The sequence below is a fragment of the Miniopterus natalensis genome, chromosome 1 (genome assembly GCF_054644295.1).
Source record: "Miniopterus natalensis isolate mMinNat1 chromosome 1, mMinNat1.hap1, whole genome shotgun sequence".
Taxonomy (NCBI): Eukaryota; Metazoa; Chordata; class Mammalia; order Chiroptera; family Miniopteridae; genus Miniopterus; species Miniopterus natalensis.
The window spans coordinates 137589873-137613467 of record NC_142081.1 but is presented as its reverse complement, the minus strand read 5'-3'; the positions used below and the strand labels follow the sequence as shown (position 1 = coordinate 137613467).

Below are 23595 nucleotides of genomic sequence, written 5' to 3'. Positions count from 1 at the left end.
CATTAGAGATTCTAATCAAGTGACATTTACTCTCGAACTTTTAAATCTCAACCCCATCCCCTGACGTGTTCTCTCCTAACATTGGGACAAACAGAATCGATTTAGCAATTCTATTTTTATATCTCTGCATATAAAGGAAGCGTGCCATTTATACGTGACTAAGTGTTTTTATTCCTTGAAAGCCTGGAAACCTAGCTACACACTTTCTAAAATTTATGACATACCACTTTATGTTTAAAACATTAAAATTTGTAGCTAGGAGCCTGTGGAATAATCGCCTTTTATAAATGAAATATTTAAATGTTTTTGAAACTTATAGGATTATCTCTTCTTAACAAACAAAGCTACTACTATTCACTTCTCTCAAAATCTCCCACTTTCATATATAGAGAATGCTATTTCTTGCTCATACACCTACTCTCCCATATTTAGCAACACTGTACCTTTTCGCCTGTGTCACCTTTGGGGCCACTCTCTCCAGCATCTCCCTAAGAGAGGGAAAAAGAGATACATGTAAAATATACTAGTGACATTATGCAAAGGGTATTTTCTGTTATTTTAAGTTTTCTTTCATAAGCACTATATGTAAAAATCTGTTGCAAGTGTCCTACTTGAGCAGCTTCCTGATATCACTGGTCCAAATACACATTTTACAATGAATCTGGCTGAACAGTTTTAAATTACTCCATGATATTAATGAAAAGCAGCAATTTCTCTGATTTCTAGAAGCTTATCCTGACACTTAAAGCTTCCTTAACTCTACTTCTTTTCTCCTCTGCTCATAGCTCCACTGTAACGAAGACTTTCTCCTGACCATTCCCTCAATATGCCACAGGCCTCACCACCTCTGTGTCCATTCCTGCCACCTCACTCCTCCTTTCCCTTTGATCTGTATAAACCCTACTCTTGTCTTCAAGCCCATCTCAAATCTCCAGGGCCTCAAAGTGCATGATCCAGCCCTCAAAACCTGTGCCCTGAATATTTGATTTATTTGTACCAACATGTTTCACATTTGTGAAAGGTTTTTTATTTTATTAGGAAACCGCTTTTTTAAAATCATAACTTGGGGAGTTTGTTTCCTTGGTTATTTTTGAGATTTCCTATGCCTATTCTCTCACTAACATCTTTCTACCCACAAAGCAATGCATTAGAAAAAAGTCACTTGTTTATTACTCATGCTTCGCTTCCTTAAATTCTGAATTCTTTACGTCTCATAGCATGTTATGGTGGAGACATCATGGATTTGGAGCCAGAGAGACCATGTCCAGCTCCAAAACTGACTGGGGAAATGAAATTTTCTATGCATCATATTTGTCATGTGTAACATAAGGGCAAGAACAGTTTATGGGGTCGTAAGAAATAAAAAATGTAGTGCGTGTAAAGCAACTAGGACAGTATCGGATGCATAAGCTGTTCATGATAGCTGTTAGCAACAACACATTACTGTTCTTATAACCCACAGCCCTCTGTCTAGCTTCATGAGGTCAACTTTCTCTCACTTAAAAATTTCCTTAAAATAAGACAGAAACGATTGATAACTATTTCCCTGAGAGAAGGAGGGATGGTGAAGGAAGAAGATGTTTTCTTATTTCTATTTTCTTTTCTTGTTTCATAAGCATGAAGCTAACATGCTCAGGACTTTGTCTCTGGTAACTGACACCCCACAGCAGCCCGGGAGCCTGAGCTGCTTTATCTGAGGAGCCTTGAAGGCCCTGGCTCTGCCCCTCTTCCCTCCTTAGTGTCCACACAAAAGAGTCATCTGCTAACTAATTAATTTCAAGTTAATTACCATGAACTGGTCGGGTGCCAAGTAAATGTACTGATAATCTGTTATGAGGAACCTTTGATAGGCAGCCTGGCAGCATACTTTAAAGAAAAAAAATGCTTGGAAATCTCTTTATTAAAAATAAAACAAAAGAAACAAACTTTCTTATTTGGAAAACTGGCTCAGAGCGGTCATGAAACAAAGGATCTGACTGTCCCCTCTGGTTTGCTCTCCTTCCATTTAAGTAAATGTCTTTTTTCCTTTTGTATTACAGTGCCCAAAATTACAGTTACATTCAAGAAGTCTGCTGGATCTTTAGATGTACTTCTTTGGGGATTAGAAGTGAAGATACTGATTTGTCGGAAAGATCGGATCATTTATGAAGAGCACTGTGGAGTATGTTGGACATTTCCTCTGCAGACAACACATTTCTCAAACACTGTTAAATAGCATGAGAACCAGGAAAATTAGCACTAAAATATGCAGCAGGAGTCTAAAAATGATCAGGACATGCCCAGAGGTAGTAAGGGAGGACAGCGAAGAGAAATTTAACATATGGCACTCTTGTTTCTCTTTTCGGTTTTTATGGGAATTCTTTGTGGGGCAACTCTCAGTATATTCGCTGCAGTCAACATCTGTATCCCTTTAACTCAGTGACCTAAGAAGCAGCAGAGAGGTGTGGATGCTCGGAAAGCACTGGAGTGGCATTAGCGAGCGCGGAGAGCAGAAACCTTGCAGGCCCAGGGATTTCTGAAAGCCATTTAAAATCCAGACATGGAATGTTTAAATTTGTTTCTTTCCCTTCCACTTCTTTAAACCTTTTAAAAACTTCTACCCATCCATAAGAATTACACTATTTTCTCCTTCCACTAAATAATTAAGTTTGGGGGGAAAAAAACAGTGGTCATTATATCTATGCATCTATATCTAAATTTATCTATCTGTCCGTACTTACATACAGTTCAGTTTGGTACCTCTTCAGGGGGGAGATAAATGTAGGTAGAATAATTCTCACCTTTTCTCCTTGTTCTCCAGGCTCTCCCTGGGCAAAAGGATGAAGATTGAGTGACTTATTAAATTGTAAAACACCCAATTAAGCAATACCAAACCAAATCAGATACTGAACATGGTAGATAAATCCTATGTGACCCTTTTTTGGCAACATAGAGTTGCGACATAAAAACAAACGGTAAAATGAGCTTCCTGGAGGACTGGGTATAGATATCAAAATCAAATATAATCTTAATTCTTTGTTCTTAGAGGGCTAAAGAAAGATACTTAAGATTATCCTTAAACTGGCTTTTGGGGCTCCAAAGAGAATAGTGTGGTGATAATTCAGCATCTTGGGCGGTTTCTTAGCCCAGAACTTTTTTTCTGCCCAAACTTGGAATCAGTAATGTGGGCGGGCGCATCCTTCCATGAAGTCTTTATTCAAAGCAGCCCCCGGTACGTGGACTATTTCAGGGATTCAGAGTCCTGTGGAGTTTCCCAGTCTGTCTTCACCTATCATGACCATACACACGGTCCTGAACTCGGACCCCTTCACAATGCCATGAACTCCCTTTAACTCACTGGTAGTAAGCATGTATTTTGAGAGGTATTCGTACCTTCAGGAAAAACACTAGACTGGCAGAATTAAAGTGAGTTTAGGAGAAGGTCTTTATTCGAAATGATGACCCAGTCAGTGCAAGGACTAAAATGAAAAAAAAACTGTGCTCTGAAGAGAATCTCATTTTCACTTTACGCAGGAAGGGACAAGGGATGAAGTGGGAGTGTTCTAAAGTAAATTATACACTTTATGAGAATATTCCCTTTATAAAAAGCATCAGTAAGTGTTGCCATGAGATCAACGCTTAAAAAAAATGGTTTAAGGTGATTATTGTGTTTTTAAAAATTAGAACCCACTCTAGAAGTCAGTTTGGAGGCAAGATTCTTTTCATTCACTGGAGGTAGGCCCGACCCCTTGGCTTTCTGAGTTTCTGGCTACCTTTCAACACTCAACATCCATCCTGAGGGTCGCTAGGCAACAGAAGAACAGCACTGAGTGCGTGCATTGAGCATTAACTCCCATCATTTCCCTCTTTAGCACAGAACAAGAGAGGGAAAAGACAGGAGAATGGCTGTAAAGTCAGAAGGAATATTTTGTTTCCTCTCTTACAGGACAAAGGACAGGTCTATAAATTTTAGGTCCATACCGTCCCGGGCGCCTGTCGATAGCAACGTGATCTGTCAAATCAGCTGACAGGCATCTGTGGGTATGGACAGACACAGCACAGCTGACAGGATTAGGCGTTAGTTCTGTACTTCAAGGGATGTTCACTCATCAAAGGATTTGGGATTTGTCTGCCTGTTTGGTTTAAACTAAACTGTCACCAATCTTTTTATATTTAACAGATTCATTTGTTCTTCAGGAAACAAAGAAAACTTGCAATCCAAAAAAAATAATCTTCATTACATTTTTTCCCTATTTAGTAACTGACTACATCCATTTATAAATTTTAAACATGCCACGTCTTTATGTTGCTCTTCATTTGATTAGCTGGTTGTGCTGTGCAAGTGCTAGAGGTCGCCAGATCTTGAGGGAAAGCCAGGGTGGCACTGCTAATATCATCTTTACCAAGAATTTTCATCTTTACTATGCAAATTTTAGGCAGTATGCACATGGCCTACGTTTAATATGCTCATATTAAGTGGCAAACGACAACAGTCATATTTGAAACACGGGCTTTCTCGTGTTATTTAAGTATTAGAATATAGGTTTTAGATAATCATATCCCGCATTTGTAATGTTAACGAGAATCACAAAATAATGTATTTGCTGTACTGTAGCATATTATACTATCGACAAAAAATTCTATCCAGGTACAATCCCTGGGATATTTAAAACATTGTAATGGCTTACAATTTCATGAAAACTCACGTCTCAAATGACTCTGCTCGGTTTTACTGGTACTAACCTTTGGCCCTGGCATTCCATCCTGTCCCACTGCTCCAGGCAACCCGGGCTCGCCCTCAAAATAAAAATAGGTACTACTAAGTAAAAGAGACAAAATCAGTACATTATATAGACCATTGGAAGATACGGCCATCCAATAATGCTCTAAATGAAGATAGAAAGTAAGTGTCGACAAGTATGAATACAAGTTAGCTTGTTTGGTTCAAAATTCCGTGTGCAAGGCACCAAAGATAAAACAGGGCTGATTTCCTTTGTTCAGTCTTTTCTCCATTAAAAAAGCTGAAGCAACTTATCTGAAATGAACATCTACCATGGTACTTGGTACACTGTTGCATGAGTAAAAAACATCTGAAAACATAAGACTCTCTTGGAGAACTTTTAAGTGGTTCGTCAGTTCAGGAAAATATAGACTAAATTATTAAATAATTAGACTTAATCAAATGAACATTTCCAAAGCTAAATCTTGAAGAGCATACACATCTACTTAATTCATTTAGACACATTTGACACAAAAGTAAAAAGCAAAAATGGCTTTGTTTACTCTTTCCAATTTCACTGTAAAAATAATTAAAACAAAACATTCAGAGCTATGGCTCTTGTCATACTGAGGGTTAGGGATTTGGGAAAAAGATGATGGCCGTTATGTTTGAAAGTGTCCCATTTCAGAAAGATGATGATGTCTACCAGTCTTTCTAGATGCTGAACCAGCAATTGTTTACCAAGGAGGAGAAGTACCTTGAAGGGCCCAGAAGCAAAGGAGAGAGACTCTGGCTCTCAGTGCTTCCATGTGGCTCCAACTTACACCAACTAGAATTTCATTTTCATTTAGAAACATTCTCAAAGCTCTTTACTAGTGGACAACTTTCTTCTTCCACTGAGGGTAGTAAAGTTGCTTCTTAGTTGATTAAAAAAACCCCACAACAACAGATTTTATTATTACATTAGTTTTAGGTTCACAGCAAACTTAGGTGATTTTTAAGCATGTTTTCCAAGTCACCTGGAGGGCAGGGATTGTGCCACTTTAATATTTGTGCTCTCAGAAAAATATACATGAACATGTACATGTATGAAAATATGTACATTAATCATAATAGTAACATTTTTAAGTGTTAAGAACTTTACATTCATTAACTCAATTATCACAATTTGCGGAAGGCAAGCAATCCATGTGTCTCTGTCACATCGACGTTTCTCCCTCCCCTCCCCCTCCCCCTTCCTCTTCCCTCCCTCTCCCTCTCCCTTCTACTTTCTCTGAAAAAACAATGGAGAAAAGTATCCTCAGGTGAAGATTAAGAAAAACAACGATGGAATCAAGAAGGAAAAATGACTCATAGAATTTTACCTTTTAAATAAATTATATCAAGAAAAATACATTCAAATGTAGATTAGGAGGTTATGAAACGTTCTGTTATTATCCAAACTTAGTTTCCCAGGTTGTAGGAAAGAAATGTTAAAGGTAAAATGCTGTACAACTCTGAGTCCCAAGGTCAAGCTGGAAGCCATTCATTCATTCAACTAGCACCGAATTCAGTGAAAATTTACTATGTGTTTTACTCTGGGCTTTTTCATGGGACGTAAAGATGAAATAGACATGACAGGCATCTGTGCCTAAAGAGGGTTTTTTTTATCTTCACCCGAGGATATTTTCCCCATTGCTTTTCAGAGAGAGTGGAGGGGAGAGACACACATCAACCGGTTGCCTCCTGCACGCACCCCGGCCAGGCCCGGGATCGATCCTGCAACCACGGTGCGCGCCCTTGGCGGGAACCAACCCCGGAACCTTCCGTCCTGGGGCCGACGCTCTAACCACTGAGCAACCAGTGAGGGCTAAAGAGCTTATTTTAGAGTGAGCAAAGAGATATATACAAAAATAACTCGAGGGCATCAAACTGAAGTCATAGAACTATTTTTAAGTACTTTTCTTATGTTTCATGAAGTAAAGAGGCATAATAAATAGAAGTCAAAGGTAAGTCTAAATGAAGAATGAGCCATATGTCATATATGGTCTTCATATTTTCTGACATATGAGCACAAAATATATTATGAGGCCTCTTCAAATAAATTTATAATATTATATTGCTGCATAATGTAGTAAAAATGTACATATGCAGAAAAATATATCAGAAAAGTACAGACAAAAAAAGGGGAATTAGGTTTTATATGTGTCGAGAGCTAGTTTTGTTTGTTGGGTAATGTATCCATCTATTTTTTAATGCATTTCACATTCACAAGTTCTGAAGGACAATCCAAGGACAGAGTAAAGAAAAGCAGCAGCTAACATGCAGGTAGACTGATGGGGTTTCCTCTACTGCACCTTACATTCTAAAGCTATTCCCAGTATATTAATCCCAAATGAAAATTTGCGTATTCAAACTAAAAATAAGTTGGGTTGACTTTCAAGAAGGATGGCTTGCTTTTCCTTCCTTCCTTCCTTCCTTCCTTCCTTCCTTCCTTCCTTCCTTCCTTCCTTCCTTCCTTCCTTCCTTCCTTCCTTCCTTTCCTTCCTCCCTCCCTCCCTCCCTCCCTTCCTTTCCTTCCTTCTTTTTTTTTTTAAACCAAACACTCTTCAGAACCCTAATGTAAAACATAACTCAGGGCTTTGACAGCTATTTAAGGCACTCCTCTTCAGGGGCAAGGTGAAAGAATACTTAAAGACAGGAAGGAATGCAGTTTTCTCATGTAATTGAGCGCTGATGGGAGAGCGCTGGGTGCAGTCCTGTCGCTGCCCTCCCTCAGTCACGGTCGCTTTCCTTGTGGCAGCGAGAGGAGTCACAGCTGTCTCTGCGCTGACGACGCTTCACCTCCTAAAGCACCGGGCCAACGGGCCTTTTCTTCCTGACGGGGACAGAACACTGAAGGATCTCAGCGGCTTGAGTGGCGAGCAGGACTGGCCGTGAGCCTCTCCTGCCACAGGCAGTCGCAGTGGAGAGTAGCTGTCCCTTCACGAGCCTCCAGGGCTCAGAGGCTTTGGCAACAGTTGGATAAACAACACTTGGTCGAGGAGGATTCTTTGAAAGGGAGGCACCTGACAGGGACTTCAGAGATAAACCTGGGGAAGAGTTAGGGAAATGGGGCTTCTGCTCTCCGTTCATATGTCTTGTCTCCCTCTCTCTGATTAGATTTTCATTCTAGTGTCCTAATGGCAAATGAGTATGAACTTGGGTGATTCTTACAAAATAAGAACCCCAGCCCCAACCTTCAGGTGTTATTAATGCTCTAGAAGAATCCCTGGTCCGTACACGCGTGTGTACTCCCAGGGACACACCACCCCAGCTTAAGTAGTTTAACCTAAGGGGGGACCCAGCTGACACTAATAACATACAGTTTAACTCTGCTATCTTTTTCGTGAGTTTGTGTGGGTTGGCCTGCTGAACTGTTCATCTTTGGAAACAGTTCCTTTTATATATGTGATCTATCTATATTTTAAATCTAAAACACAGCCCACTTGTTTATCAGAGATACACAAATGTCCCCTTATAACAGGGGTAGCCCTGGAATCTCCACCACTCCCTATGTCCATTGCCTTACTTTATTTTCTCTATGGCACCAATTACCACCTAAGGTATGCTTTTTTTTGTTTCCTTTTTGTCTCCCTCACTGTGACTGCCAGACTTGGGAAATAAAAATACAAAACACCCAGTTAAATTTGAATTTCAGATAAACAACAAATAATTTTTAGTTAAATATATCCCAAACATTAAATGGGACATAGTCATATTAAAAATTATCATTTGTTTGTCTGAAGTTCACATTTTATTGGGCATTTTATATTTTATTTGGCGACTCTTTCCTATCGCCATCCCCTCACTGCTCCTCGAATAGAAACTTTGTCTGTTTTGTTCACTTCCTTTCCTTAGTGCCCAGAAACTATTCCTGCCACATAATAATTGTTCTGGACATAAATGTTGGAGAAAAGAATAAATACAGGAGATGCAAATACATTAAACCCACATGAAGATGCGAAATGCTTATAACTCTTTCAATGCTGGGAAACGATAAGACCTATAACCATGGTGGCAAAGACAGCTCTTTGTCTCGGCTACAGCAGGACCCAGGAAAAAGGCGGGAGACGTTAACCCAGTGGTGACACCTCCAGTGATGCAGGCCACCTGGAATATTAAGATTGAAGAACAGAGAAAGAGCATGGGGCAAGAGTGAGGGGTGGGAGTGAGTGTGGAGAGGAGCCCCATTAAGGACAGGATGCCAGGAAGGAGCTTCCCAGGAACCCCCTAAGCCCCTCCAGGACTCTGGCAGGAGAAGCACGGCTGCCCAGAAGGGCTAGTGGCTCCAGCAACCCTGCCTGTGGGTCCAGAAACTCGACCGGTGTAAGTGTGTCTATATATTCGGTTATCTCCTCTCTTCCATCTGCTCCCTCCCTCACCCCATGCACCTCCGGTGAAGGGTGAGTCTGAGCGGGCCTGCTGCTTATATAAATTACCGAGTCATCTCAAGCTTCCAAAACACACTGTCAGAATTTACCCAAGTATCATCGTTTACCTCATGAACTCACGCTAACATCTGCTTTTCCCTAAGCAGAAGCACTCACAAAACAGTGAAATATTTTAGTTGAACCAAGCCGGTCATTCTTAACAGATGAAGAAACACACGCAGGGAGGGGAAGTAACTGCTCCAGAGGCAAAGAGATGCAAAGAGGAAGGAACCCAGGTCTTCCCATTTCCCACCCTGTGTTCCTTCTATTTGAGCAACTGGTGTCAAAAAAAAAAACCCATTCATTTTGATGTTTCTTTTCTCCAGGCCCTATGCACAGAAAGTGAACAAAACAGACAAAGTTTCTATTCTAGTAGTGGGGAAGGGATGGGGATTGGAAAGAGTCACCAAATAAAATATAAAGTGCCCAATTAAATTCGAACTTCATGAAGTAGGAGAGTGGCTTCAGGAAGCCTCCAGTCTAGTCCCACGTTTTCCACTTCTGGTCCTGGCACATAGAGCAAACTGTTTGAGCTTTTGTGGCGCTCAGCTTTTCTTCTATGCAGTGTGTGTGTGTTTGTGTGTGTGTGTGTGGGGCATGTAAATTAAATGCTTCCTTTCTCCCAGCTCTCAAAGATTAAGGTTTAGTTTCATTATTAGTATTTGTTGTTGTTGTTGGACTAGAGACGTCACTGGTGGCTCCTTATTGCTCAGACATCTGATTAAACTTGGCTCAAGTCCCGGTTTCACAAGTAGTAGGAGTCCAAGACCTCTGCTCAAGGTCCCGCATCTGCACGAGTCACCTCTGTTTTGCCCCAGACCAATTCCCACATGTAAGTCAGTCAGTTGCCTGGAGAGCCCAACTCTCCCCAGGCCTTCTGTGAGCTCAGGACTGAATACCTGGTGTCCTTGGGAAGCTGTCCCATCAAGAGCACGCAGTCTTTCTTCCTCTTGCTGCCTGCTCCTTCCTCCCCCTCCCCTCTCAACTCTTTCCCTCCCTCCTTCCTCCCCAGACCGTCCTGGGAGTTCAGCTTCACTCTCTCTTATGTGGAGCAACTCAGTAGTTTTGCAGAAGCTTCTGCTTGCATACCCAACCCCAATTCTCTTTCTGTTTCTTTCCTGGAGGCAGAGGGGGCTTCAAAACACGGTGAAAGGAAAACCAGAGAACCCATAGCCTGGGCGGTCAGGGTTGGTTGTGCGTCAGAGCTCTGCCATCCACTCAGAGGACTTCGTTTTGTTTCTCTAATCAGTAAACTCCAGCCCTAAAATTAGAATCTCTTCGTCTGCATTCGAAATGTGAATACTAATGAGTAGAAAAGTAGACAGGTCTATCAACCATGAACTTAATAAAAATATTCTATTTCAGATAATATACCGAAATGGGTCTTAAACTGATTAAAGTAATAACTAAACTAAACCTCATAATCAAGCCTTCATTATGCTTTTATTTTTTAAAAGTACAAATGATAGTTGTATCAATAATATTACAGTATGGGCTATTTCAGAAATAAGTCTGCTGGTTAGCTCTTTTTATTTTAGTTTTCTGTACTATTTTTGTACATGAAAATGTACAAAATATAATTTGAACAAAGAAATTCAAATGCAAAGAGATAGTGAGAATTTAGGGGTCACAGAAAGTAGCTAAATTGAGCTTATTTGGTAAAATTTACACAAATGAAGAGAATTATCTGCTTTGAGCACATCCCTAAAATTTAAAGGCCTGGGTAGGAGTACACAGCTGCTCCCACCCCACCCCACCCCCAATGGTAATACCTCCCCTCTGTTCCCAGCCCGTTCTGTTCCCCGAGAGGCTTGGGTGTTGCGCGAACACGGCCTGCGAGCTCGGCCTGCAGACGCCCCCTCAGCGCTCCAAGGCCACCCACAGGCTGCGGAGCACACACGCCGCTGTGCAACCCACTCGTGGGACTACAGACTTGGGGATGAGGCCAGTACAGGCGCTGGAAGCAGACTGGGGCAGCCGAGGGAGGAATTCTTGCATCCCGGGTACCGGGACTGTGATCTGGAAGTGGGGAGACTGGGCCGTGAGTAGGCTTGGCTCCTTGGCCTTATGGGCCCCACAACCACGGGGAGGGTCACACTACAGAGGGACAAGGGGCGCTGGATGCGCTGGGGTCTAAGGGATACACTACCCAGTAATTCCTTCTTAAATAACTTAAGAAAGGTGCAAAAGTGGGCACAAACCGGCCACACAGCATGATGCCACAGAGGACACTATTTTCTGCATACAAAAAAAAAAAATTGTTCTGTGTGTACTCTACAGGGGGAAAAAGGTGAAGAACAAAGACATGTTTTAGAAAGACAAAATGTCAAAATGCTTGATGGGCAGTGTGTGAAATGAGAGAGTTTGCTAGGGGCAGGTTAAACCACATACATCATAGTGGTTCAGCTCCCTGGTTACATGGATCTCTTCTAAATTAGACCACTTGTGTTTCCTGCACCTCTCCATGGGGCTGGGGCTGCTAGAAAAGAAACTGCAGTGGGAGCAGCTAATCCCTGTCTCCAGTTCACAGGGAAAATAGCCTGTTCTTATTAATAATATATTTAAATGAACAGTTATATTTATTACTTCCTATATTTTTTCTGTTTGCACTTTGAGGTAAATACTGTAATCCTCATTTGACAATGGAGAAACTAAGGCTCAGAGAAGGTAAGTGACTTGTCCAAGGTCATACAAATACTGATGAACAGAGCTGGGACATTCTGAATTTAAAATCCTCACTCTGAAGCCTGGGGCAGACCTCCTGGCTTTGAAGGTGAGCTCTACCACCAACACCTGGAGACCGTGGGCAAAGTATTTGTTTTTCCAGTGCCTCAGTTTCCTCATTAATAAAATAAGAGATAATACTACACCAACCTCATAGGACTGCTGTGAGGAGTGAGAGAGCTAACATGCACAGAACATTTAGAACAGTGCCTGAAGTTAATAAGCGCTGAGTAAATGTTAGTAATTATTATATACTGCACTCTTCTACTCCTGCGCTGGGCAGAAAAGACAGAGAAGAGAATCCTGAAAGAAATTCAATTCTTTGTAAATTAACCCAACTGATGCTGTTTCACAGTTGGAAAACAGTTACTGTCCCCTTGCAATATGGCCTGGTATCAAACGGATGGAATTGGGTAGATGTTAACCTGTTATGATCATCATTATTAGTTATTTCATGGCAGCCCGATTTTTAATAAAAATTTCACAATCAAGAGTATCACTTAGAGGTCAGATCTAATGACACGAGAACAGACTTTGTGGCTTATATTGGCTTAATATTTTAGTGGTGAGAAACTTGGATAAAAGGTAGTCTACGATGAATATAAAAATCCTGTAAGTGTTGCTAATTCGGTGTTTTAGGAACATAATTCTAAAACCAAGGTCGTCTGTACTTTAATTTGTAAGAACTGCAGCATAGTGATAGGTCCTCTTTCCCCTTGCCCAGTGCTGCTCATCTTATGTGTTTCCCCTAAAATCACCTCTTCAGAGAAGCCTTCCTTGACCCTTTGCTCCAGGCCAGGCTGCCCTGTGCTTCTCCACTGTAGCATTCAACAGATTTTAGTAAGAATGTTCATTTAATGTCCCTTATCCCCAGTTAGGCTGGAGATTCCAGGAGGGCAGAGGCAGCTTTGATGTAAGTGTGACGTGGGCCTGCACTTACTAGTTGGGCTCAACAGGTGATTAGAGAAGTCAAAAGTGAATCACTGGACACATGTAAGGGGAGTTTATGCAATTTAATCAGATCTAGTAAATCAGTATTTTTGCAATCCCTTCTATAATACATAGTGTCTTTTCAATTAAAATGGAAAACAAGTGGACTCGATGATGCCAGAATACACCCAGACACATTTGCTTTGTTGTTTCCTTGTTTTGCGACAGCCTGTGAGCAGCTTCCCGTCCTCACACCCATCGCCTCACCTGTCTCATTCCCCCCACTTTCTATTCTGCCCTCTCCCAACATCTTCATTTCACAGAATGGTAACTCGCATCACTTTTACAGTGACATGCCTACATAAAGTCAGGGGGAAAGTGGTTTTAAAAATATCTTACTATCATTGTTTTATTTCAAGGCAGCATGAAATTACCTCTTTCAACTATGTTCCTCTCTAATGGAACTTTAAGTTAATTACATAAAGAATAGAAATAGTTTGTCTCACTTAACTAAAATTGAGTAAAAAGTCTCTTTAAGAGTAAACTTGTATTATAAAAATGCCTCAGAATGTGTGAATCACACTCAGGGATAAGTGATCTGATGATATGAAATATCCTGTAATAGATGAAAATGGTGTTTCTTTAAGAAGGAAGAATGCATGCTATTGTTATACATAGTTACTAGAGAGAAAAGCCATGTATTCTTAGACTTCTAATGCACATGATTGCTAGCTTTAAAAGATAGAAAAATTAGTAAAACTACTGTGATTTCAAGTTTAACCTGCAAAAGAACTAAGGTGCTATAAGATACTTTCCCTAAACAATTAATCTGGAATCAGAAATCAATCACTTCATTTAACTCTAAATATCTTTACTTAAAGTCAAAAATTGGAAAGTCATAAATTGGGTAATAGATCACTGGATAGATCACAGGAAAATTTAAAGATAACCAGAAAACAAACCAAACTATAACATATTCAAATCCTTGGGGATTTTAATTCAGATTGTTAATGATAGAGTCAAAGTAGCCAAAGAAAAGAGGGTAGTTAGTGGTTACAGTAAGTAAATCAAGAATAAAAAATACTGAGTTAATTGCATAGCCCCCTGTATAGACTTGAATAAACAGCTTGACCTTTGGAAGTCTAAGAGCTTCAATTTATCTGTTCTCTAAATATACTTACAATAAAAATGCCATTAGAAGTATGCTGTGAGGATGAATGTCAGTGAAGAACTGTGAGACCCAGGGATAAGAGATGAAAAGAAAGTCTAAATACCATAACTATAAACTCATTCAAATTTAATGTGACTTAAAAATCACATTGCTATCTGGGATAGAGTCATAGATGGTACACTAATAGCAATTTTTAATTTATATTTTATTGTGGAGTCTTAAAAATAATAAATTCTAAGAACACTTGAAAAATACATGAAACAAGATCACTTGATATTTATCTTTTGCTTTGGAAATAATCCCTATGACTCTAGGACCTCAGAAAAATTCCAGCTTGCTCAGACAGAAATAATTTTTTTTAATCTTGAAAATCTTTAATGTTATTTTCACAGTAACAAAGAGACAAGGGTGTGAACTAAGAGATGCACAAATTAGACCCTACTATACCCTATTCCTCTCCCTAGACCTCCTCTTTTATGACATTTGTACAGTCCAGGGCATTGACTGCTATCCAAATAAGTTGTCATCATCATGATTTATTCTTATGGATGCCAATTAATGTGAAAATGCAGAAAGAGTAGAAAATATAGGGTTCTAATAACAACTGTTAAGGGTTGAAATTTTAGAAGTTCTGACATATATATTGTAGACAGCAATTTATTTTGTCAAAGGATGCTTCAGTTTAAAAAAGGTCTACCACAAAATCATTTTTAAAGACCCATATACTTCTCCAGTATATTTGAGAAGTAGCGTTTAATTGACAAATATTCAGATGTACATATCTGTATGTGTGTGTGTGTGTGTGTGTGTGTGTGTGTGTGTGTGTTTGTGTGTATTTGGGTAAGGGGGGGGAGGGAGGGAAAGAGGGAGAGAGAAAACGAACCATGGAGTACAAATAAAATGTTAATTATACCTATGCCAACAAGATCTCCTCATGAGAATTACAAAAAAATTTGTGTCCAATACAGTAAGCCAGAAAAGAAGAAGACAACATTTCATGTTTGCAGGTGAGACGGCATTAAATCTGCTCTAACTGCTTCAGCTATTCGTTAGACACAAATCCAAATTATGGAAACAACTTTCAGAACTGGGCACAAAGGATTCTAGAAGCTGGTTGTATTGCGAATGAGACGTGGGTGATCATTTTGCAGATACACAGTATCACCTAGGGACTGAGAGATAAATTAGCACAGTGCCCCCTCTGATTTTACAAATGAAGGTGCTTGACTCAGAGAGGAAAGGGCTTTTCAAAGGCTGCACCCGAGGAGGAAGACCAGAGTGTCCGGCCCCAGGGCAGCTCCTGCACTTCCCCATGCCGGGGGCTGGGCCTCTGGGTAACATGAGTCCAGCCTTTCTTTCCCATATCCACAGCACTAACATCCAGCCGCCTAGAATGGGGCCTGTTGGGGAGCGGGGCAGGGGACCGAGAAATACTTTATATTTATATTCTATATATATTCTATATTATATTTATGTGTAATTCTGCATATTCATTTTCTCCCTCTCATGAAGTGGACTGGCTTCTGCTCCCTACCTGAGAGAGAGCCTAGGGCTCACTTGCTGAAACTCTTGAAGGTGATGCTACTATTATAGACACTTGATAACATCACTGAGCACCTACTATGGTCTGTTCACTTTAGAGATGTCATCTAGATGCCACTGCAAGGTCTGCATTTGTATCTACCCCCAGCCTTAGGAACATTCCGTAACCTGCCAAGTGGAGGACAGGGACCTGAAGCACTGGCTCTCTCCGCCTGCAGAGTCCAGGCCTCCCCTCTGTCCCACCAGCCTCCCCCTGCCCGCAGAAGGGTGCTTAGGGGCCCCTTGCAGATTGTGATGCCACAAAGAGCTAGATCAGAGCGGAGTTGAATGCCATGCTACTGCTTACGTGTCTTCTTTCCTAATACGATCTGCAGAACTGGAAGACCATTACAAAAATAAGAAATACTCAGATTGGTCATCAAGGTGACCAAAATTTAAAGGAAAGTCGTAAAAAAAATATAAAGTAAAAAAGAATGTCTTGCCTTGGCTGGTGTGGATCAGCGGTTAGAGCGTTGGAGGGCGCACAGAGGGTTTCGGGTTTGCTTCCCAGTCAAGGGCACGTACCCGGCTTACAGGTCTGACCCCTGCCTGGGGCCGGTCAGGGCATGTGTGGGACACAACCAACCTGTGTGTCTCTCTCACATCGATGTTTCTCTCTCTCCTCTCCCCTCCCCCACTCTCTCTGAAAAGCAATGGAAAAAATATCCTTGGGCGAGAATCAACAACAACAATAAAAAAAGTCTCCCCCGAAATTGATTAGTCCAAGCCAATCACCAATTTTGTTAATCTGTATGGATGGAAAATGTTCTAGTAGAAAACAAACAAAACATTCCCTTAAAGTGGTTTACTTTTCTTTCATTTTTATAGGACAAAAATAATTTTATTTTCTAGTTGTTATTGGGCATGTTTCTGATGGCTTAGAAATTGTATCTTTCCTTAACCATTGTCTGAAAATTATTTTCTAAGCATTAAAAGTATATTGTTGGAAAAAGTAAAATTGCAATGTGGAAAAAATGTTTTCTCAAGGCAATTTAAAGACATTGAGGTGTTTTTATTTTTTGTAAAGAAAAAATTTTGTCATTGTAAGCTGTCTTCTTGGAGAAACAAATTCTAGAGATCCAACACATATTTCATATGCTCTGCATATGGAACTCTATTTCCAACTTTGTTTTACTGTCTGAATGACCTGTAGTTGCAGTCGGAGGACTCAGTTTTTTGCACTTTATTTTCCTAAAGATGATCCACCAAATATTATGAATGTTAGATCATGGCTAGGATTAACAGAAATTCCACTCCCCAAATCTTAAGTTCTACTGAGTAGGAAAAACAATTTTAAATTACATTTTGCTGATATCTTCATAAAAGTGTGAAATCATTTAGCTTTCCTAGGTTTTACAGAAAACATTTTAAATGCCACAAAGATGTATAACATGACAGAGAACTGCAAATATGAACTGTCTATTCCTTGAAATATAATTTAAACTTGGTGACTAGGACAAGAAAATGTCACATTCCTTTCTCTTGCTAAGGAAATTGCAAATTTCCTTTGCAAAAATAAAAAAAATATGCAGTCTTCATAAGCATGTATGTGACAGTTTTAAAGTGGTTTTGTTTCAGGTTAAAGGTTTCTATAAATTCTCATGAGTGTCTCATAGTTGAAAGAAGAAAAGAAACACAGAAGAAAAGGGAAAACACTGACCTTAGGTACACATTTTGTTTCTCACCAATATTAAAAACAACACTTATGCTAGATCCATCTTTAGTCCTTTCTAAATATTATCCTATGTTATGTCATTTTCAAATTCATCTTCGAGTGAATACACTTTCGAAGTTTTGCTCCCGTTTCCCTCCTTCTAAACGGAAAGTTAATCGCCCCCCACCAGGATCTGTGGAGCAAACGGCTGCACTTTGTACCGGGGAGACAGCGCTGCGGGGCGCGTGGGTGTGCTGCGGGGGCCCACGGAGACCATGAGCCTCATTACTGAGAACATTCATTTTACTTGGGAACTGAGCAATTCTGGAAACAGAGTGCCTCTTCTCAAATGCAGTGCCATCACATTTCCAGAATTTCACTAAACTGCACTGAAGGAAAAGCTAGTTCCATCACTGTCATGAGGGCTTTATGCCTACTTATTACTCATTCAATCCTCACACTGACCTATTAGGTAGGCGTTGCTATTGTCTCCTTTTTGCAGATGAGGAAACTGAGGCCACAGAATTCAAAGACTTGGCCAAAACTCACACTGTCTCTAAGCGTGCTCTGATCCACTCAGCAGATTTTAAACTGTGACTGTTTATATCTTAGTAGAGAAGAAAAGATGAATTGGAGGCGGTCATGAGGGAGTTTATTCTGTCTGTAAGGGTTGGGGTCCTTGTGATTTCAGAATTCAATCCAGAGTGCGTGGATTTTAAATCTGGGAAGAGAAGCTGATGGATCACAGGATTTTACAGAGCCAGTCCCAAACCTCTGAGGAAAACAGCAAAGTCCCTAGCACAGCTCCCTGGCTCCAGGGCACTGGCCCAGCTAGGGACTTTATTAGCTGCCACCAGAGCTTTCCTGGTCCCTGCAGAGGTTCCAGATGAAGAGCCAGTCAGGACTGCTGGGGAGAGCAAAATCCTCACATCACCGTGGGATAAAGCGAGGTGCTTTTTCCAACTAGTATGTTGCAGGGTAAAAGTACACATGTACATACATATGTCTCTGTAGAGCTGTGGGTTTTTTTAAAATTTTATTTCTGCTCCCCCCTCATTATTAACAGTATAATAAAAGTGTACTACCAGAGCTTGGTGAGTCTGTTTAACTCCTAATTTTGCTTATCAGTAAAAAGAGCTTGTTTCTGGATTCAGAGTTCAATAGATTCCCGCTCTAAGAATAACTTTTGTTAATGAAAAAGAATGCATATTGCTTTTGCCGTGACAAGAATAACTAGAGTGCATTTTATTTATCACAATTTATGTTAAACATAACATTTTCCCTATTCCATAATATATTTATGAGAAAGATACAGGTGTGTCTCTTATATAAATTATCAAAATAAAGTGAAAAATTTTCTAAGAGTTTTTGACTACTTAATACATCTTTAAAAATTAAACTAATTCGACCATTGACACCATAATTTTCCTATATTTCAAAAGCATTTGTAGAGTTTTTATAAGCACATAAACTTATTATTAACATTACTGACTAGAATAATTTTGCAATTTTAGTCATCTCCAAATGATCAAAAATACTATAGTCTATAGCACTCACCTTTTGCCCATTCATCCCTGGAATTCCATGTGCTCCAACAGAACCCTAAGGAGACACATGATTAAACTGAATTGATATCACAATCACAAAATATTTCAATTCTAAATGTAAGTTGTAGTGGTATGCCAGCCATAACTTTACTTTGCTAAAACATATCTGGTAGGCTATGTTTTTCAGTTCTTACACACGGTGTTCAAACATATGGCAATGTAAGCAGATTCATCAATCTTTCGCAGAAACTATGGAGTTAAATTTAACCATGTTTCTAAATATCCACTTAACTTTAGTAAGATTTTTAAAGAAAGTCACATAAATTGAGATTCGGGGCTATCACAAGGTCACATGGTTCTAAATTGGGTGCTTTCAGAAAATAAATAGGCTTAGTTCCATCTGGAAAAAACTTAGCAGTAGCAGTAGTGCTTGAATTTCATGAGTTTAAATACCATAAAACAAAAGGTAATTAAATAACAACTACTTGTTCCACAATTAGTCAAATAAGGGACCCATGTCGTATATTCAAATTTATTGTATTTGCAACATCCCCCCCCCAGGCTTTCAAGGAGTACATTTAAGCCACATGATTGTGAATATGTCTTGAAAAATAGACTAGAAAAGATGTTACAAATGTTAAACACTGACTAGAAACAACACTTCCATACATAAAATATTAAGTGTGTGCGCAAGTGCACACTCACTCAGACATAGGTGGGGGGAACTGAAAGTAAGCAAGCTGTTACCTGAGGAAAATCCTTGACACTGAGCTGGATAAGTAACATTAACAAATGTTTTCAAATAGTGATGTCATTTCCTTCCATACACCTCCCTTTTAGGCTCTGGAGAAACCATTTTTAGAGAGAATGTGCTTATTCTTTGCCTAGCACTAGAAAACAGGTTTTTCTTAGTATATGTCTGATATTAAATTTCTTAATAATAGTGGAAAAAATTAAAAAAAAAATAGTAATGATAAACCTAAAACTGCTCTAAAAATAGGTCGATTAAAAATATGATCATTATATGCAAAACAAATTGAGATGGCGAGTTCCTTAGTGCTTCCAGTGATTCTATTGAGTGGGTCATTAAAGTACTTCCCGGAGCCTGAGGCAGTAATTTTATCCTGGTTGCATGTGGATTAGGATAGCTTTACAATTTCACACCATGCTTAATAGAGACATTATTGCGAAGGACAGAGTGTTCCTATACACAAGTTGTCTCACAACTCGTTGGCTTTTACTTGGTTTGTAGGATTATGTTTCAACAGATGCCACATGCCCAATGCTTGGGGATAAAAAGTCTCTATCTTTGATGGATTCCAAAGATAAAGATAATCACTTTTCCACCTGTTGTAATACAATTGTTTTCTTTAGTTTTCTACAGGTTAAATGTCCCCTTTCCCCATTGTGGGGTGGGAGGTGCACTGGGCAATGGGGACTTAGTGAGACTCTGTTGGCAAAGGGCCATCTACCTGCTATGATATATTTATTACTGCAGTATTGATGTAATTTTAGAAATTCTAGACCCTCTCCATCAGAATATAATGGTCAATTCTGGTGACTACATATAATGCTGAAATGACGATCAGGAAGTCACTTTTCAGGTTACCTCAGCAAAGGAAGACACCAGTGGGCCACTTGAATACAGTCACCAAGCAACAAGTGCATCCTTTGTTCTGGTCAGTTCTATGGTCACTTGGCAATCATTTAAATTGCAATGTCGTCTGACCCTTCCCATTCTAAGTATTGTCACATTTTATCAGTATTTGAACAAAAAACTCAATAACCTGTAAGTTTGTCAGGCAGCGAAAAAAAGAGTCTGCTCTGGATTTACTGGATTTTCTCTAATGAAATCGATTAGAAAGCTAACGGCTCACATTATATGGCTGTATTTTTGCAAAGCAGGCTGCATAAACCAGACCGCGTCGGTGTGGCTCCCGGTAGCTAATCCCACTCACCCCTCACGCTCAGCCATTAGGCGACGGGAGCACAATGACTTCCACAGTATTGTTTATACTTTACCTTTTGTCCTGGAGGCCCCAGAGGACCCTAAAAGAAAATCAATTCGATTTAAACATATTATAACCATTTAGACTTAAATGACCAATTAAAACTGTGCTCTTCTATAAGGTTCTCTTTGCTGTATTGAAATATGCTCATGTTTTGTACATCAAGGAAAATGAAAATTTTTAGTTGCAGGTACATAAGAGACCTTTTTCTTCTCTTGTGAAGAACATTAAGCATATGCAGTAAGATTCTGATTTTTTTCCTTTAAAAAAGGATCTTTGTTATCCCGGGACCTCTGTTTCTTCAAATACCTGCAAGGTCTATCCCACCAGGCTCCCTTAGAAAGCTTGAGATGCTGCTGCTAGAAGCAGTTAAAGTGCAATGCAGTTCCCCAGTAAATGGACGCATTATATCACTTCTGAGTCTTCAAATCCTCAGTAAGCACATTTGCAAAGAAAATAATTGAACAGTATTACAAGTAAATGTGTTTTATTCTATTCTTCCTCTTATGAAATGCGACCAGTTGACCTGTGCAAACACTTGTTTACAAACTAGGGGAGAGCACGGTCAATTGTGGCACCTACTGTGTCCCAGAAAAGAGACAAAAGACGCTGTCAGCTGTTGCATAAACTATGATACTGGGGGGGGGGGGAGAAGAAATATAATATTTAGGAAGATGAATGGAAATATTTACATACAAAATGGAAATGTGGCAGCTTTGAGATTTAGCAGTTTTTCAACCACAAAGTCAGTGTTGGGATTCTGTTGGCTTTATTTAGAACAAGGCATGGCTTTGGGACAGGGGAAAGGAGCGCTAAGAGACACAGCTATAATTCTGACCATTCACATCTACTTTAATATTAAAATAGTAAGCATTTTTCTTCCAAATTTTTCATAAAATACTTTTAGTTTTAGTATATTTTAACAAAGTTATAGATACTCTATCATTTCGTATAAAAGCTCTTTATTCCTTTACACTTAACTAATGGCTAGCTTATTTTCAATGTGTGGCATTTCAGTTAATCAGCATCTTACATTCATACTCTGAAAGATTAAATGAAGCACTACAGTGGTCACTAGAGGAAGAACTGGTCATACATAATTCTTTTTAGTTAAAAATTCAGTGTTTAGGAACATTCAAAGAATCCGTTCCTCATAAATTATTTTGTAATCCTCACAGGAAGGCTAACAATTTCCTCACATAATTAGCTTTAGATTATTGAAAGCACATGTACAATATCACCTTTATATATTCCTTTTAGATTTATTCAACCAACCAACTTCTTAATGAGCTTGTTATCTGACATATCTGTGTGGTCAGACATCTTCCCCACCCACCTCACTCCTTCTATTTAAAATTCTCTCAGTTTTACTTAATTTTTTTTTTTTTTAATCTTCACCCGAGGACATGTTTTTATTGATTTCTAGAGAGGAAGGGGGAGAGAGGAACATCGATGTGAGAAAGAAACATTGATCGGCTGCCTCTCTTATGCACACTGACGGGGGATCAAACCCGAAACCTAGGTGTGTGCCCTGACCGGGAATCAAACCTTCAACCTTCTGGTGTATGAGAAACGCTCCAAACAACTGAGCCCTCCGGCCAGGGCAAATGCTCCCTGTTTTAGAATTTACAGAGAAAATAAGGCTATCAGGTGTGAATTCCCTCAACATCTTGTCTCTTAACAATTCAAACCCCTTGGCCCTGCTTCCCTGTCACAGGGAGAGGAGATGCTCCTCCTTTACAAGGAGGATGCACGGTGTAGACACTGCAACCCATCCTTGCCTCTGCCCTTGGGGCTCGGAGAAAATCAATTATCCCTGCATCCACATCAGAGCCTCCTGCTTTCCACTAGTTCCTTCCCCTTAGCACATAAACATGTTTAATCATTTCCTCACTTGGGTAAATTGTTTGGGAAATGAATGTTAATGCTGAGTCAAGTCAGAATTTGAAAGTTATACTTATAGATCTGAGAGTGAAGAAAAGTCTTGGGTTTTATCACTGTCTATGATTCCATTTTTCCAAGTGTCTCCAGAGTATTTCGCTTCTTAAAATGTTGATGTTAGAAAGAAAATCATGTAACAAAAAGTACATTAATTCAATGTTTAGACTGAGAATGTATATGTTCAATTCAAAAGGGTTTGTTTCCCATTACAAACCTAACTTTGCCACTTGAAAAAATATTGTTCACCAGAATTGAATATTTCATTACATTGATGGATAACCCTGGAAGGGAATACTTCATATAAAAATAAGAGCAAATTTTGAATCAAGTGTTTTAGCTAGAGATTAACATATCTGATATTTTCTAATATGGTCTCTGTTGCCTGATCACATTATATCAGAGATTTAGAAAGGCTACTCATAACTCTGAAATCCACAAAATTATATTAATTGTATATTTTAGTACGATATTTAAAGAAAGTCAAAGCGTTGCTATAAAGAACATAAACATGTTTTTCTTCACTGCTAGGAAACTACTGCCATTTTTGCTAAAGTCTAAAAACAAAGCCGTTTTTAAAATATAACATTAATTTTGAACTGTAAATATGTGCCTTGTGAATTATTCATAACTATGTTGCCAAGGATATATTCTCAGCTACCACATATGTGTATATTCTCCTTTGATCTCATTGGCAGAAAAAATGGTGGCAAGTCAAGGATAGTGTCATCCGTTACTAGGAGAGGACTGGGAATAAAGCAGAGTAGACACAGACATACATTTGAGAAAGAATAAACACACAAACACACACATGCCAATAGATATTTTACTGATCAAGACTTTGTTTTTATGTATGCGCTTTGAGTAGCCCTAGATTAATAATCCCTTTAT

At 39.4% G+C, this 23595-nt stretch overlaps 1 protein-coding gene across 1 annotated transcript in view; it reads right to left on the bottom strand.

Annotated features, from left to right (window-relative positions):
- Positions 1-23595, bottom strand: part of COL25A1 (collagen type XXV alpha 1 chain) — a 440472-nt gene that overhangs the window by 77968 nt on the left and 338909 nt on the right. Inside the window, exons 11-15 of the mRNA XM_016209473.2 lie at positions 20780-20806; positions 18768-18812; positions 4723-4776; positions 2781-2807; positions 444-488 (exon numbers count right to left, since the gene is read on the bottom strand). Of these exons, the coding sequence (XP_016064959.1) occupies positions 444-488; positions 2781-2807; positions 4723-4776; positions 18768-18812; positions 20780-20806 (198 nt within the window). The remainder of the gene's footprint in view (positions 1-443; positions 489-2780; positions 2808-4722; positions 4777-18767; positions 18813-20779; positions 20807-23595) is intronic.